An 18187-nucleotide genomic window follows, 5' to 3' on the forward strand; every position below is an offset into this window, starting at 1 on the left:
TGAAGAGGGATGAGTTGATGAAAAATTAAGATGAATTTAAATCATGCAGACGTGTATGAATTAGGATAGTATTTTGTATAAGTATCTATTTTGTATCAATATTGGTTAAAAATATCTCTTTTGAACCTACTAACGAGGGTGTTTATAGTTGGAGCGGATTTAATGAGTAAAGGTTGACTTTGCCAAATTGAAGGAACTTTACAGAGGAATGACTTATTGAAAATGCTGGTTTTGTGGGCTTGGATTCTAGGGTGGTTTCGAGCTCTAGTATTATATCTATGATTAAAGGAATTTCTATTAAATAAATTTACAATTGGTTGCGGAAGTTGGTTATAAACAGATCCATATGCAAGTTTGATAAGTTCTAAGTTTATAATATCTTCAAACTTCAGAATCTTGAACTTTTTAAAAAGAGGTGAGGTAGAGGCGTTGTATTTAGCACACCCAATAACACGGATTGCTTTCTTTTGTAATTTGGTTAAAACATTGACTTGCTTCTTTGAGATTAATGGACCCCAGAGAGATAAACAGTATGCTAGATGAGAGTTTATGTAACTGAAGTAAAGCAATCGCTTTGACCAGCTTGGTAAAAGATTTTTCACACATTTCAATAGGCAAATATTCTTATTCAGCTTAGAACAAAGAGATTTCACGTGACTTTCAAATGTAAGTTTATCATCAATCAGCAGTCCTAAAAATCTATGCACATGAACAAACTCGATTTGGCTATTTTCAAATTTTAAAGTGGGATTGTCAATTCTTAGATGATGTGGTTTAATACAAAGTCCAGCAGATTTTGTTATATTGAGCGTGAGTTTATTTGCCCTGAACCAATTGATAGCAATTTTGAAGTCGTCACTTAGATGTTCAGTTATTTTTTCAAAGTCTTTCCCTACAATTAGAAGTGTGGTGTCGTCGGCAAATAAAATAGCTTTGCAGTTGTCTAGATTATGACTAAGATCGTTTATATACAACAAATAAGGAGTGGCCCCAAAACCGATCCATGCGGAACTCCGTAATCAACAGTGTTGATTTCCGATTCAAAGCTATTATATTTGACATAAATTTTCCGTCCATTTAAATAACTCTTGAACCAATCATATGCAATTTCCCGAATTCCATAATGATAAAGTTTGTTTAATAAAATATCTATGTCATATGATATAGTTTTACAAAAATAATACGCATCGGTCCCGATTCATCGTTATAGAAACTATAAAAAGCGCACACGGGCGCACGCCACGGGGCGCAACGGATGTCAAGCGATTTGCTTTTTTCACCGGTAGTCGCCACTTCTACAATGAGGTGATCATTGATTGGCTATTACGTCACGTCACACATTTTGATCGAAACATTTCTAGAATGTGTATACATGTATAAACGTATATTTTATAGTCCATTTCATTTCATTAGCGCACTAATCGGAACGATGTTCGGCAATGTTCGGCAATCGTCGTTTATCCGCACGACATTTTTTAGATTGGCCGAAACGAAATATCAAAGTTCATGTTGTTCATTTTACAGCAACTCGTTGTTACGTCATAGAATCGTATTTATGAGACGCGTTTGTCGAGTAATAATTAATTATATCTTGATTAACGTTCACAATCAACTATTGATTTCTCTTTTTCTCGTATATATTGAAATATTGAATCAAATCGTATGTACATCCTTATTGTCTTTGCTGTAGCATGTTGCTGCTCAAATCGTCCATTCATTGTCCGTCGCCTTTGTTGTTGACACCTATTTTTTGTTAACATGCGTTAGTGAATATAAGACAGGTAGAAATCACGCACACGCATGCATATTTTAGTTTGAGTGTGAATTCAGTTGTAGTTTCGCTCGGAAGTCGACCTGACATTTAATATGAAATATCTCATCGAAATTGTGCGTTGATACGAATCTAGATTATCGAGCTTCTTTTCAATAACGCATTATCGACACCGCAGAGTTTGAGTTACTTAATCATACCACACATTCAATAACCCATCGGTAATGCGTTTTTCGACCGGGATTTCGACACACTGTGTATGGACAGCCATTCCTGCCAATATTAACCGTTTCGTCTATTCAAGTATATATATGCTTTTGGATAAAATGTCGAAGTCTATCATCAATAGGTCTTGCTTATGAACGTCCCGCCATCTACGTAATGCCGACTAAATAACAACAGATGTCGACACCTTTGCGTTCTGCGCCCGTTCCGCTTCTTTGGCTTTAAAGCGAGCGTCGAGTTGAGCCGTCACCGATTTCGGAGCAGCCGCGCCGAGTTCCATGTACGGCTCGTCGTCGAAATCACCGATGAATTCGCTAGGGGGCGCTTGTTTTTCGTTTTTGGTCAGCGTATGTAAATAGATTGGTTCATCCTGAAAAAAAAGACCATAAGAACTGATCATCGTGATTGTCAGATACACTTTGCAGTGCTAAAGCCGGGTATCAGGAGAAATGCCATTGCGTCAGGCCAGTTCTATGATATAACTTACATAAAAAATTTAGAATTTGAAATTCGTTGGAACTCAATAAACAGAACGAGACGAATAGCACTTATAGGTTAACTTGTTTATTTGACGCGCGAGCTTTCGCTACTAGTGTATAACCCTTTTGTGACATCGAATCCAGGGTCGTCCAGTTTCGTGAATAGTTTAAACCGAAACGTTTGTGTTTTGGGTTGGATAACATAAAAAATTCGGATAGAAACGGAGTTCTGTGGTCGATTCGTGTTGAAAAGGAAAATGAACTAAAAGCGCTACCTTGTCGTTAGACGAATCCTCTAAAGTCGGATTGTTGATTCCACAGTTGGAGTAGATGTCTCCGTTATCGTTGTGAACTTCTTCGTTCAGATCTTCATCGTCGCCAACCATGTGATAAGGGCTTTCATCTGAAAATAGCCGCGTTATACACCAGTACTGTATTCAAATAACTGTTGAAACCTTTATCCGGTGACCAGTCCGACAGTTTTAGGCGAAATTCCCCAAAAAGAGTCCAAAACCGTTTGAAAATACTGTTTACTCTGGTCGAAAAACTGCGGAGCTGCACCAGGGTTTTTCGTCGTCCAACCATAAACAAACGAGAACCTTGAACAATCTTTACGCAGATATTCTCGATTTGTTTTATTTCAGATCTTACCCATGTTATAGTTCTTTTTCTGTGGTTTATTAGCCTTCTTGCCGTTGCGTTTTCTATTTGGATCCACTTGCGCGTATAACGGTGCAGCACTGGTCGCGGGTCCTGCAACGATAGAAGATACCGAGAATAATATCAACTTCAAGTTTGATAAATTGTATAATCTGAGCCCCAAATATAGTCTACTGAATTAGTTAGAATAACTTTGGCTCCTGTACGCTGAGTTTTCATATTCTTTACCTTTCGGCTTCTTCTTAGTTTCGTCGATATTTGAGTAAATAGGTCCATCAGCGCCATCAACCAAAGCTACAATATTTGCAAGATATTAGTAGGAATAAGGATCAGTTGTTAGTAGTGAATTGAATTCATTTTTCGAAAAACGATCCGTGTTCGGCTGATTGCGCAAGTGATGCTGGTGAGGTAAGGCTACGAAATTCCCGTTATTCTGTTGCAAAACCCAGTTTCCACACATTGCTCAAATTTTGACTCGATGAACCCCTTTAAACAAAAATTCCGATCTTCTATACTTCCACTCCCTGTTTTGGTCCCACCGTCATATGTCAAGGGATTGCGATATCAATTGAAAACGAAGTCATCTTATCTCACGAGTTAAACGCAACCTAGAACTGCGGAGCTGGATCTTCAAAAACGTTTTAATATATGTAGATAGTAAAAAAGATACCGGAGTTAGAATTCCCGTTATTCTTCGCGGCTGCTGGACGTTTTTTGTTTTTATTGACTACCGCATAAACATCGTTTGAAATATGAAGAAAAATGTAAGATCTTTCTAACGATTTAAACATTACATACAAAAAGAGTAACAAAATGTTCAGGTTGAAATGCACGTAGGAACGGTTTTATGGGGCAATTCTTTTTTTCGGCATGGGTTACACCATGGAGTCCATCGTTACACCCGAACAAGCAAAGTTGTGTTACATGGGCAAATAGCCGAATTATCAAATATTTGTTAGGCCTATTTACACAGAACTTGTCAAATAGTAGGAGGATTTGAAAGCTAAAGAACTGATGCTTTTTGCTTTTTTTTTTAAATTAACCGATATTCGGATTATCCTGTCTGGTCATAATGGCTCAATCACCATTACAATGATTAATGCCTGGAACCAGTTCTATCAGATTTCGGTTAGGTTTGACTCTACAGGTAAAACATTGACTCATTTTAGTCTAGAGTCAAACTAAACCACGACATTTGTAGAACTGGTTCCCGGTGTATTCCACGTGACGGTGTCTCGGATGGTATTAATAATCCCCGGTAATGAAAGGGCTACAAGGGAAAGAGAAATAATTGGGAAAGGAAAAGGATTATACCTTGTGGATTAGCATCATTGTCATCTCTTTTTTCTCTTTTGTCATCCTCACCAGAACTGTAAGAAATACACAATCCTAATTAGAATTCACCGGATTTAGTTTCAGATTATGAAATAAGTAATCATTTGCATTGCAGTCAGGTACGGATCCGGGAGCTTATTTTGAAGAACTTATCATATCCGAAAAGGCCACTTTGATGTGTAAAAAGGCAATATTAGGTGTAGTGTATGGAACGATTTTCTTTGTTAACAAAATGAAAAAGGGCACTCAAACAATCTGATGATAAATTTGATGATGTACAAGTCTCCAAAGTCACCGCGGATCCACCCCAGTTAGCTTGTGTGAAATAATCATGACAGGAAATTCAATTCATACAGGGTGGTTTTCGAAGCTATAGTCGACTTAGTTGGAACTAATAACCGGATGTCGTAACGTAATACGTAGTGTCGGCCATCCTGGAAATAGGGACGAACTACAACTGCGTCTGTGCCCAATTCCGTGGTCGACCATTTCCGGTCCACAATTCCGACAAACTGACATTCGGTTTCACTTAGTTCGACTGTAGTCGACTAACTCCGATAACCGTGCAGAGTTAATGGGGTCAGACCTTTTTGAATCGTTCCGGCGTTTTCTCACGCAAACCATCACGACGATGACAACGACGATCAGTAAAACCGCACCCACAATACCTCCAACCAACCCACCAGTCGACAGTCGACCATTTGTATGGGCACCTGAAGCTGGAAACAAGAAAATATATACGCAAGAAATTATTCGGACTGTTAATGACAAAACAGATATCATTAGCGTGTTATGAAGCATCAATCAAGGAACAAAATGCGTGCGTATTTGGTAGCTTGTGAATACTGATAGAAATAAACATCATTAGCAATAAAAAGGAAGCCATTTACACTGTTTAGCGGTTAGAAGTTTTGAACAAATAATACTAAATCTAAGAAAAACTAATATCTTTCGTAAAATGTGAAAAACACGACTTTTCGAGACTAGTCGAACCGTTGGCTGTTATGAAAAACTTCGTCTTAAAAATTATGAATTTGTTGATGTAGTGAGTTTGATAAGAATGACCACACTCAAAACGTGGATAACAGATAATGAGATAAAAAGCTACTATACACACCTGACGATGATCTCTACAGTGAGTTCTTAAACGTCGTATCATCTTAATTTGAATGTATTCTTAATTCTTAAACTTTGAAATATTGCTAGTTTTTATCTCATTATAGTGGATTCGTATTATAAAAGCCATTCACCACATCCTATTGTATATACAACTTTTCAAATACCCTTTGAAATTTGTATGTATGAAAACAAAGTTTTAACGAAGATATCATTTCTTGTATATCTGTATAACATACCAGTACATCATGCAAATGATAATTGGTTCATATGTTAAGCCGGGGTACGGTTTATGCCAGCCATTCATCTGGAACTTTCAAACGCTCTAGCTGCCCTTATTCTTTGAATAAATCCCACGCCTACAGACAGGGCACCCGGTTTCAGAGCATTAACCTCGGAAAGAACCCCAAATTAGCCGCAATACAACGTGAAAGAAGCTAAAGTTGGATACCCCAAATTCTGAAACTGTTCTGCTTTAAGTGAAAACGCACCCAGATGAAATAGTTGGCCTACCTTTATCTTTTGAATTAATCTGACCCATGGTCGGATCTTGAGTCGCGAAAATATCTAAAAATATTTCAATTGGACCCGAGACTGAGGCACTAGACGGAGCCGAATCGAAACGTTTTTGAATAAATAGGTTGCATCTGTATGTCCCTTAACTTACCAGCTTTTTTAAGTTGCAGTGCTATTTCTGCGCTTCCAATTGAATTATTGAGTTGACACGAATAATTCCCGTAATCAGACGCCTGAACTGATTGTATAGTGACACTATGAGCTGTACCATCAGTTGTATTCGTATCGAATCTTTTCGATGTTGTTGTTCCATTAGTTTCATTCTTAACACAACTAAGAGTTATCCCACCTGATGGATTCGCGTCGAAGTTTATCGTAAATTTTGCAGTTTCTCCAATTCTCACTCTTACGGTTTCGACTTGCCCGGTGATAGTTGGTGCATCTGTTGCAATCGAAGAAAAAAAACAACAATTGTAGAAAATCTGAAGGTAAATTATCATTTCATACTGTATCGGTAATAAATGTTGATAAATGATACATTTGTGTCTGGGATGTATTTGAAGCCACACAATTCCAGCCCGATACACGTACGTATTTTGCAAATTCAAATTTAAGTTATTCATTCATGTACAGAAAATGTTTTTTTTAACAGAGTAAATAAGGGTTGAAACTGATTTTACCCCAGTTTATTCAAATAATGATATGGTGAGTTATGATAGTCTTTTTTATATAGCGCAGCGCTTAAAGATCGTTTTCCATGGCTCCATCTTTTACTCACAGTTCGAAAGAAAACCTGTCCCCTGTAGATATTAACTTTTGGCTGTTAAAGGACGGTTTAATAGTTGGACCGAAACGATATTTGAAACTGGATCCAAATTATACATGTGTGTTTTGTGTACTAGGCTTTTACGTCATTTACTTCTTATACTTACATTGAACATTGATAGTAATATTACCAGCAACTGATCCAAATGTATTTGATACTGTACATATATAAACACCTGAATCAGTTTTACTGATTCGTGTAAAACTGAGTTTATTATTAGACCGTCCTGATAGATTGACACCACTCCATTTATACGTCAGTCCTGTAGCTCCAGACTGTGAACCGTCACATGTGATTGTTAATTGTGAATTCTCCTGTACTGTGACGATGTTGTTGTTGGCGGTGTTTGGTTGAGATGTTAGAACTGCTCCACTCGGGGGTGCTGTAAATAGCATAGCAATGGCTTTTTATAATTTTTTTACATAAGTTTATTTCTTTACTAAAAAGTACAATACATAAATGCAGTCATCACTAATACATGGAGGAAAAGTTAAAGAAGAAACTTCTGCATTGTTAAATTGTAGCAAAGAAAATGGACAAAAGGGGGTATACTATTGACAAAAAGCCTAATGCCCTGGTGGAAGGAAAATTGGACGCGAAATTTGAATCAAGAGATGGTAGAGAGAAACTGGTATAATAGCTATTGGTTCATTCCTAGTATATACTGTTTCAAATTCCGCTTAAATATGTATACGTTAGATGCTGGCTGAAGTTCTGTTGGAAGAGCATTCCGAACTCTAATACAATTAACGTTAGGAGAAATTAACCTGATATTCGTTCTTTACTGACATTAGAGAAAATGATTAGAATGTCGGGTTTTATGGGTATGTAGGTCAGAACTACGAAAACCACCAGGCTATAAGTCGGTCCGAGGAATCTTAAGATAAATCATTTGCTTCGATTTCTTCGAAAAACCCCAGGGCAAATGCTAGGTTCACACCTACTACCGTCATCACTCTTTAGTGTTAGAATGAGAATTTGACTTAGAATTGCCCTGATTCAAACTACTCATCTTATCTTATGAAAAGTTGTATCTCGTCATGTTCAATCAAAGTTGTATGCAGAAGTCATAATTTCTAAAGAAATGATTCTCTAGTTAAACTTAGCTTTTTCGTTATTATCTATTAATTCTCACCTACTACAGTAATTGCTGTTCTACTATGCTGGAAAGAGTTCATGTAGTCACATGACCATGTCCCAGCGTCAGTCATCTGTACATTCTCGATACGTATACCATAACGTCCAGCTGTGACGTCACATTGTCCGGTGTACCCATTGATAGTTTCCCTAGGACAGTTTGTCTTATCAAACGAAAATTGTCTCGATTGATCACCCAATATTATTCTGTGACCGCAGAAATCTTTACTGGTTGGTGAAACCTGACATTGTACGACAGTGGTGCCACCTAGTTTTACATCTGCTGGTGCTGCAACTGCCGTGAGTGTCGTATCCGCTGCATCTATACAGTTCTGCTGCTCTCCTAAACCGTAATAAATCATAAGCAAATCATTATTCGAATTCAATACATTAATTTTAGTTTCGTGAAAGTTAAATCTATTATACTTTCGTTTTAAAGATGATTTGCAAAAATGCAAGGTTGAAATTATTGTACTAGAATCTAATCCACCAACTCTAAATCACATCTGTAAATCTCTTAGGGTGATGACTCTTTTCTCGAGCAATTTCTAGGAAAACTAAACGTGCTTCCAAAACAATTTCAAATAGGCAAACTCCTGGATCTGGGATTTCCACGAAGTTACCGTTTAAAAATGTCTTTTTAAAACGATTGGGCACATGTTACATACAACAAGTTTATAGAAGGAATACAGACCAGTTAATTCAGAATTTACGAAGTTCTCCGTAAGAATTGGAGAAATAGTTAATATTTTGTTTGCATGCGTCGTCGTCGGCGCCCATTCAAGTTTCAATACGTATTTTATTGAGGCGTTGACGCACAGTCTCATAGTTTAACTCTATCCATGCGAATTTATCAACCGAGGAACCAGAGGCCAGTTTACATAGGCTTTTACTTTATTCCAGGGTTAACATGGGTTTTTTGTGGGTAAAGCCTTTAAATACAAAACTCGTGCTTAATCGCGTTCACAACAAAGGAACTCGTTTCAGACACGAACTTTAATCCATGTTATATCATGGACTCTGGGACTCTGCATTTTTAGAGTCCACGGTTATATATATATATATATATATATATATATATATATATATATATATATATATATATATATATATATATATATATATATATATATATATATATATATATATATATATATATATATATATATATATATATATATATATATATAACATAATACAAATGGAGCTTTGGCACGTTAATTCGTTCTATTATGAACGTATAAACTAGTTTATACGTCCATGGTGAAAGTAAGATTCGTTTATGAAACGGGTCCAGGGAGATTCTAATGTATGATAGTTAGAGGGCTTATTTCCAGTCAACAAAATCCGATCCATACGCACCGATGACAGTGTGAACGGGCAGATAGATAAATCCTGATAATAACGCCAGCAAAAAACCAATAACCTAAATAAATAGAAATATGACAAGAATGAAGAAATATAGCGGAAATTAACGATATAGTTTTTACGTGTTATCGTATGGTAAAAATATCATTAATGACGTAATCTGGGACATGAATGAGGTAATAAACAATATCGTTTTATTTCCTTTAATTTTGTGCATAAAAATTCATCAATTCAATTTCAAACAGTTTTATAGTAGGCCTGCTACACGGAAGTAGGCCGAAAGGTTTTGTCGCAAAAACCGACACATATATTTTGATGACTACTGAAGTTTTTTTTTTGGACGCCGTACAAACCGTTGCAATAGTGAATTTATATATTGATAACTAACTACTGTGTTATCTAATGTCTTCTGCGTGAATCGATGTGCACTGCGCTATCAATATCAGCATTTCAAAGTAACAATTACAATTTTGACTATTCAAATATTTCATGACTCGTATTTTCTATTTGATGAATCTTAATGTCTCATATAATGAATTTTGAATCGGTATGCCATGCGCCATCAACATTGAGCCTGGTTAGACAGGTTGCCGATCAATTCATTTGTCGATACATCTCATTCTAAATAAATTTATCGAACAATTTATATTTACATCTTTTCATTTTCGGCACTATTAAGGAATAACGTAATTTTTTTCAAAGCGTTGAGGTTAGTTTTCTTATCAACGCGCGGAGAAAAACGCTTAAAATATTCATCCTTAAAATATTCATCCTCCTTGCGCCAAAGCTTAATCTAGTGTAGACTCCAGTGATGAAATGTTTACCATCACACGTAATTTCAAAATGAAACTCTAATATCAAAATAAGGCCTACTGAAAACTTTTGATCCACTCATGTTGATACGAAATTGATTACAAGCAAACCTGAGGCAAGCACTGAGAATTAAAGGTTTAAGAATTTTATCCTTACCCAACTCATTTTGATGATTATATCATTTCCTCATTTCGTCGATTTCAACCATAGCAGTCATTCACATTACATACCGATCTAATGTTTGAAAACGAAGTTCTTCGTTTTAATACCGGTGTCACCCTACCACCGCCCAACTATTTTCTATCATCCGTATTGCAAAGAAAGCCCGGCTGTTCTTATCAAGCATCAGTCCGTCCGCAGTGCGGGTAACGTTCTGATCGATTGGAGATTCATTCGAAATCGTTACCGGATCGAGTGGGCGAAAATTAAAATGACGATCAGTACTAAGAGTGTGTGTTTTAACTTCCTCGTTGACGTACCACTATCTCCATGTATACCTATACATGTATATTACATACCTATAGCATTACAATATACTTGACAGATTGCCGTGTACGTTTATTGATTAAAACTTGTCTTGTGCCACTTTTCAGGATTTTCGAATTATTGACCCACTTTTAAGGAAGGTTCCCGTCTAGTCTTGTCCCGCGCGTTTGTATAGAACATAAAAGCGTATAGAATGTTCAGTGCCCCACGCGCATTCCCTGCAGGGCAGATCTTCGATTTCTATAAGATCTTAGATTTCTTTATTTCCAGATAAAAAAGACCATAGGTCTATTTGAAATACCAACATGTTAGGCTCCTGATCGCGCACCAAAATTGTTGGAATGTAGATAAAATCCCCGAGGTCAAAGTCCTCAATTATTCAAATTAGGTAAAAATCCTCACTTTGCGGTTTTAAAGGAACATTTTGAAGGAAAATATTTCTCGCATATCAGCCATTTATTATCAGTTCTAGGGACATTTGAAGCAAAATATTTCGTATTACGTCATATTATAGGGGATCTTTTACCCCTAACCAAAGTGTTGGCATTATGGAGTCAGCGCGTCGTCGATAGTTTTAAGGATAATCACTTATCATCTTGGGGTAGATTACTTCAAGGTCACATGAATCCAATGGTGATTAGACAAAAAATTTGTCGTAAACGTCTTCTATCTAGCTCGGTGTTTCAATTTTCAATTGCATTCAAACACAGAGCAGGCCTACGGTTTCTTATATCTTTTTCCACCAAGAAATAAATTCAGCGGAAAAATCGAGTTCTACATGTGCGTACACTCCTATACGAGTTATTCTTACAAGAACCGATACCGAATTAAAAAGCGCCATTATGAAAATCCATAGTTCTTTTTATAATCATCTAACCACCATTGGATGATTATTTGGAACTGTACGCCTTAATATCGATTGGAATGTAGAAATACTTTATTCATGATTGGAAGGACAACGGAAACAACACGGATATAAGCAAATATAGAATATATTTCATTACCATCACGTTGGGTATAAATAGTTTTTTTCAGTACAATACGTTTGTAATGCAAATAATAATAATGCGATATTCAACTAACTTACAAATAAAACGCGTTATACAATAAGCAAAACACATTCAAAAAAATTTAAAAATCATGTAATTAAAGATTATTAATTCAAAGATCGTTCCTGAATGCCAGTATGGCATCATAAAAAAAGTTCTAATAGGATTTTGGTACGTTTTCTGAAAGAGTCTTTTTAATTGATCCAACCTCTCTACAAGATAACGTGATGATGTCATAAGGGATTTTAGGAGGAAGTCATATTCAATGTGTGAGGTACTATATGTTATATGTAATACGTCTTGGGAGTAACGCATGTGAATATGGATTTTAGGAGGAAGCCATCTTCAATGTGTGAGGTACTATATGTAATACGTCTTGAGAGTAACTCAAGTGAATATGGATTTTAGGAGGAAGCCATCTTCAATGTGTGAGGTACTATGTGTAATACGTCTTGAGAGTAACTCAAGTGAATATGGATTTTAGGAGGAAGCCATCTTCAATGTGTGAGGTACTATATGTAATACGTCTTGAGAGTAACTCAAGTGAATATGGATTTTAGGAGGAAGCCATCTTCAATGTGTGAGGTACTATATGTAATACGTCTTGGGAGTAACTCAAGTGAATATGGATTTTAGGAGGAAGCCATCTTTAATGTGTGAGGTACTATATGTAATATGTCTTGGGAGTAACTCAAGTGAATATGGATTTTAGGAGGAAGCCATCTTTAATGTGTGAGGTACTATATGTAATACGTCTTGGGAGTAACATTTCGATTACAATCGAAATTCTTAATGCAAACTATACCAAATTTCGATGAATCCAGTGGTATATCTTTCGGTGGCGATATTTGGGGCTGCCTTAGAATCTATTTCGAAGTCGATTGTTGAAAATGAACTGCGTCGATACTGACTTCAGTAAGTCGTACTATGTGGTACAGTTACTCGAGTTGAGGGTAAAATTTGCTCATGTTTGAAAATAATTGGAGGCCGGGTTTTCATACGAATTCGAAACCTATGAAGGCAGTAATCTCTTCTTGGAGTAACTCAAGTGAATATGGATTTTAGGAGGAAGCCATCTTCAATGTGTGAGGTACTATATGTAATACGTCTTGGGAGTAACTCAAGTGAATATGGATTTTAGGAGGAAGCCATCTTTAATGTGTGAGGTACTATATGTAATACGTCTTGGGAGTAACATTTCGATTACAATCGAAATTCTTAATGCAAACTATACCAAATTTCGATGAATCCAGTGGTATATCTTTCGGTGGCGATATTTGGGGCTGCCTTAGAATCTATTTCGAAGTCGATTGTTGAAAATGAACTGCGTCGATACTGACTTCAGTAAGTCGTACTATGTGGTACAGTTACTCGAGTTGAGGGTAAAATTTGCTCATGTTTGAAAATAATTGGAGGCCGGGTTTTCATACGAATTCGAAACCTATGAAGGCAGTAATCTCTTCTACGTAGATTAACCTATAAATATCATAACAATTATCTATTGATCATTCTATCATCGATTAAATAACTAAGATAAAAACTAATATTAGACAATATACACAAAAATAATATACATACGCATACGGTTCATAAAACACCATGATGTTGAAATAGATATTGTAAACGATAGCTATTTCAACAAAATATCTTTACGTCTTGTTCCTGAGTTATATACATTAGAAGAAAAACTAGCTGCTCGATATATTTTGACTATACTTGCTGCGGGATCGACGTTCGCTACGTCGTTGAAATTGCGTGGAAAACAGAATGCTTTTGAGTTACGTATATACAATATTATGCAATTCATCATGGGTGTACCCTTTTATCAGAGCGGAGAATCCGTTTGCCTCTAATCCTACTAATATTATTGTTAACGTGACCATTTTGGAGAGTCCGAAAACCTCCTTTTTGTCGACGTGGTGCAATTCGGATTTACCGTTTAGCCAACCGGAGATTTCGGGCGTCATAAAAGAGCACGCCCCGTAACATTAACAGGGCCGTACTTGGCGAAGATCATCGCCTCCAAGAAATTTAGATAAAAGTGCCCTTTTCGCGTCGGTTGCTTGTAACCTTTTTGAGAATCCTGATTGAATTCCGTCACTTGAAACCGAAATGAATTTTGTAATAGGCGTAACAAGATTTTTGTTGCCGTTTAAAAGAAAAATATTTATAATTAGCAAAAATAACATAACGGCAATTTTTTACTCTTTATATGAGCCTCAGCGGGAACGAATTTCGAAATTTGTCTTTTCAACATGATAAAAAATCAATATTAAAGGCGCATGACACGTTAATAAAGAATCTACCTGTTTGACTATATAGCTGCCCCCAGGAACCGGAGAACTGTGTCCAAGAGGTAGCTGGGCTAGATATAGAGGAGAGTTGACCCTGCGACCGATTGCGCGGGAAGGTACGGAAACCGGAAAAATAACCGACGATCGTGACGGCCTCCTGACCTAGAAGTTCATATCACAGTTTGAAGCCGGAACTACCCTAGTCACAGAGGATAAATACAATCTATAGAACGTCCACCCGACTGATTGAACACGGTGTAAGAAACAATCATCGATCATCAACAACTCTGATCTGCTTCTCGAGTTCTTCGCGTTGTCTGCGTCGTTCGGCCTCTTCTGCTTCGAAACGAGCGACGAGTTCGGCTTGAACTTGCGGCTCAACGACGCGACCGAGTTCTGAGTACGTCGGAAAATCATTCAAATCAGCACCGATGAGAACACTAGGGGGCGCTTGATGTCCGATGTTGTTAACGACGTGTAGATAGATCGGTTCTTTTATCTGATAAGAAAAAATCATTCTATTTTTCAACAAATTCAAATCTTTTTCTACTTTTCTAACGAATAAATGCGTAGATTTGCCCCATAAACGTTTGATACTAAACCATTATATTCGAAATAAAACGTGGTCGATTTTTTGGCGACAGTAAAAATGCCGTCATATAACAAGAATATTTTAATAAACACGACGAAAATAATGGACAATTTATTGTTGTTAGATCTACACTTCATGATCCAGTTCCAATTCAATTCAATTCAATTCAATTCAAATTTTATTGCTCACAAAAAAGTAATTTGCATAGAGCAAAAAGTACAGATTTACAAAAATTGTTTTTAACAAAATGGAAAATAAACAATAGTTCAAAAGTATTTCAAGCCTTTTCTAATTTAAAGAACTAGTTGAGAAGTTGAGACGAGTTCTTCCTGTAGAGTTTATTCACGATTATGTGTTAGAATTTGACTCATGGTTTAAAAACTATTTATCTTAAATATACTGAGCCAAATTACCTAACTGACTGTTTTGACTTGGGTCAAAGTTTGCAATAAGCGTTTCATTGGGGACCTGTGGCACTCGGTCTTAGGTCCTCATAATTAGTTCACTTTCTATCAATAAACTTCGAACTAGATTTTTAGGCTCCCGAATACATACATATTAATCACAGGATCCATCATATATACCGTACATGAATTTTTGATTTTTCTAATCAGAAATGGGGAAAATGGGGAACTCGCAACGCCAGAGCTACAACATTCTTGATTGCCACAGTACGTAGGCCTAGCGGTCCGGGTACGCCATTGGTTAGTTTTCATTTATATTGATTTATCTGAGGGTAAATTCTTACTGAAATGATGATCATAGAAGACATTGAACGCAGAATACCCGAGTAGCTACTCGCGAACCTGGCGGATCATTGCATGCCATAAGAGGAATCCTCGACTGCCGCAGTAGCGTTTGTAAGTCCCCATTCGAGCAAGATTATCAAATTCAAATCAATTAACCGTTCAAATGAAATGACTGCCTGACTGGTTTTGATATTTACCTCATCTGCGTTGAACGCAGGGTTGTCGACACCAAAATTAACGTACTTAACGTTATCACCATCGCCATCGTGGTGAATGTCTTCATAAGGATTCTCTTCGTCAACTGTTTGATATGGATTTTCGTCTGAAATCATACGCGTAACAACATTTAGTGAATTCAATGTATATATAATCTATGGCACGTTTTAGTTCACTAGTCTTCATATGGTAATTGAAGGTTTCATCAAATCTATACACTCTTCCCTAAAGAGTGAACATCGTTAAGCCTGCCCGTAATAGTGATTGGATCTTTATTCCACGCCCTGTTTACTACAGTAAATCCAGCACCTTATCTGTATCGTTCCCGGCATGTGCGGTGGGTTTGCAAGGGATGCATAACTAAATTCAAATCGGAAACAACCAATCGAATCAATGAAATAGATAAGAGGGAAAATTCCCGATTTCAAGATCAGATTCTGGAGTTAAGTCTACATCAGAACAGTAGTAAAGGAATGATAATGTCATGAAAAACTTGTTTGGAAGTGCATGCATATTTTTATTCCAACGAACAATGTACTGAGCCGCCGTTCTCACAGTCTATCCCATTATACTGAACCACAGGCAAACAATCAAAAACCTGTACAAAGTTATGGTTTATGTTCGAGACAATAGAGACACCAGTCACCCACGCCTGCATGGCACGTTTGAGGAATATGCTTTAATTTTCCATTTTAGAAACAGTATTTTAGAGTTAGCGTATCGGACATAGTATAGTCTGATTTTCCCGTTTGGAATCGATGTACATGTAGAACTCACCCATTTCATAGTTCACATTCTTCTCTGCTTTTTTCGCCTTCTTGCCATCACGTTTTTTATTTTTATCGACTTGCGCGTACAAAGGTGAGTAGATTGGACCAGTAGCTTCTGCACCACCCATGACTGCAACAAACGATTCAATGAAATCATGTAATCAACGAAAACATTCACATTCCCGATAACAATAGCAATTCATGCAGTAACATGATTTCAATGATCGAAGAAAATCATGATTAGTTTCCTAACTGCGTTCTTTCATTGAAAGTGACTTTATCGATTCTGTAGAATTATCACAAATTTTCATTGACGACAATCATCGTGTTCTCAATGACTTCAACGAATCGGTTAAAATCATGATTAGTTTCTAATGGAAGCCTCTCGGCTACACCGTAGTCTATTCACAAATACTGGTGGTAACATGCAAGACAAGATTGCTTTAATCCCTAATCTAATACACTGTAAATGGAAAAAATCGTTGTGAAAAATATTTTTTGATTTTGTTCATTTATGTTAGTTGTTTTCATGAATCGATATTTGAAAGGTTAGAGATTTTTCCATTTCCACGGGTGTATCGGTAAGTTATTGATAAATAAAGGGCACTTGCAATTCCGTTATTCTAAAAGCATTTCACTTCCATATCATCTTGTTTACCTTGATTCTGAGATCGTTTTTTTCGTTTTGTCAACTTGTGCGTAAACCGACTATCCTGAAAATGAATATGAAAATCTATTTCGATTGCCCCTTATGATTCTCTGGCCATTGATCGACAATTTATTTTATTTTTTTTTCAAGATTTCAGATTAAGCCATCAAATATCTGATCGCCGTACACTACCGAACATTGCCGAACACCGCCGTTCACTTCGATCAGCGCGTTCAGGAATATCAACGAACATAATCTGAATTCACCAAACGTTAAATCAACCTTTGACCTAATCGTTAGATCGATATTCATGGCGATCAAAGGACTAAAAAATTGAGATTATGAATATCATAATTGATTTGCGGCTCGGATATACTCGGTGGTTTTCGGAAATATTCGGCGATTATCGGTCAGTTCAAAATTCGAAACGGGTTTCGTAGCATAAAGATAAACAACTCTCACCAGTTTTCTTGATTTCATCATCAGAAACTACGAATATAGAAATGAAACTACTTAAGTATTAATGTATTAGTTCTCATTCTCTAGAAATCAAAATATCCGCGATGCAGTAAGACGTAAATCCTAGAAGGAATTTTCTAATAATTTTCGTATAAATATTGCTAGCGAATTTACAATTCTGCCATTCTACTTCTTACAAGTAGTTCGAATATCGAGAAAATATCTTTATTTTTCGAAAGAGACGTGACTATATGCGGATATGGGTCGACTTTTGGGTTTTCTGTTGACTTGCGCGTACACGTCACCTAACACGGAAAGAAAAACAAATATTTAGAAAAATCAAATTCAAATTGTACAGTTGAGATGAAACAGTTGAAATGGCTAACTTTACCTGTAGGCCCGGCTACATGTTCACCAATATCGCTGTTTGGTGGAGGGACTGAAGCTTGACTGTAAAAAGGGAAAAATATATTTATGTAGCGGGATATGAACGATTGGAAAAGGAATCTGTTGTGTTTAGATTAAGCTAATCGAAAAGGGTAGGAAAGTTTCTATTATCGTATTGTTTTTCGAAAAATGAGATTAAGTCAGACCAACCTTTTCATGCGATATTTAGTCCAGATCCATCGACGCCTTTTCACGACGACGAGCACAATGACGATGAGGGCGACCAACAC

The 18187-nt window shown here is 36.6% G+C and overlaps 2 protein-coding genes across 3 annotated transcripts; both read right to left on the minus strand.

Moving 5' to 3' along the window:
* Window positions 1-1012: 1012 nt before the first annotated feature.
* Window positions 1013-10865, minus strand: LOC141902292 (uncharacterized). 2 transcript variants are annotated; one of them, XM_074789950.1, is made up of 13 exons: window positions 10403-10864; window positions 9428-9491; window positions 8064-8408; window positions 7035-7310; window positions 6254-6544; window positions 6100-6153; window positions 5057-5189; window positions 4450-4505; window positions 3806-3862; window positions 3364-3429; window positions 3127-3228; window positions 2751-2878; window positions 1013-2366 (listed from the first exon to the last, which is right to left on the minus strand). In XM_074789950.1, the coding sequence occupies exons 1-13, from the start codon at window positions 10409-10411 to the stop codon at window positions 2160-2162; spliced, it is 1788 nt and encodes a 595-aa protein (XP_074646051.1). In that variant the 5' UTR covers window positions 10412-10864; the 3' UTR covers window positions 1013-2159. The 2 variants fall into 2 exon arrangements, with proteins under 2 accessions (XP_074646051.1, XP_074646052.1); XM_074789951.1 differs by lacking the exon at window positions 3806-3862 and having other exon boundaries at window positions 10403-10865.
* Window positions 10866-14332: 3467 nt separating this feature from the next.
* On the minus strand, window positions 14333-16439 carry LOC141902884 (uncharacterized). Its single transcript, XM_074790805.1, has 3 exons — window positions 16410-16439; window positions 15614-15738; window positions 14333-14574 (listed from the first exon to the last, which is right to left on the minus strand). Exons 1-3 carry the CDS (start codon window positions 16411-16413, stop codon window positions 14344-14346), a joined length of 360 nt encoding a protein of 119 aa, XP_074646906.1. The 5' UTR covers window positions 16414-16439; the 3' UTR covers window positions 14333-14343.
* Between the last annotated feature and the right edge of the window lie 1748 nt (window positions 16440-18187).

The sequence above is a fragment of the Tubulanus polymorphus genome, chromosome 3, assembly GCF_964204645.1.
Source record: "Tubulanus polymorphus chromosome 3, tnTubPoly1.2, whole genome shotgun sequence".
NCBI lineage: Eukaryota > Metazoa > Nemertea > Palaeonemertea > Tubulaniformes > Tubulanidae > Tubulanus > Tubulanus polymorphus.

Bases quoted from the DNA above. Each gene is read 5' to 3' on its own strand.
- LOC141902292 (XM_074789950.1), bottom strand. The intron at 4,506-5,056 runs GTCTGACCCCAT...TATTTCTTACAG, and splicing joins CGCCGGAACGATTCAAAAAG to TTCTGGTGAGGATGACAAAA. The intron at 3,430-3,805 runs GTATCTTTTTTA...CAAATATTGTAG, and splicing joins TAACGGGAATTCTAACTCCG to CTTTGGTTGATGGCGCTGAT.
- LOC141902884 (XM_074790805.1), bottom strand. The intron at 14,575-15,613 runs GTAAATATCAAA...TTTTCTTATCAG, and splicing joins CTGCGTTCAACGCAGATGAG to ATAAAAGAACCGATCTATCT.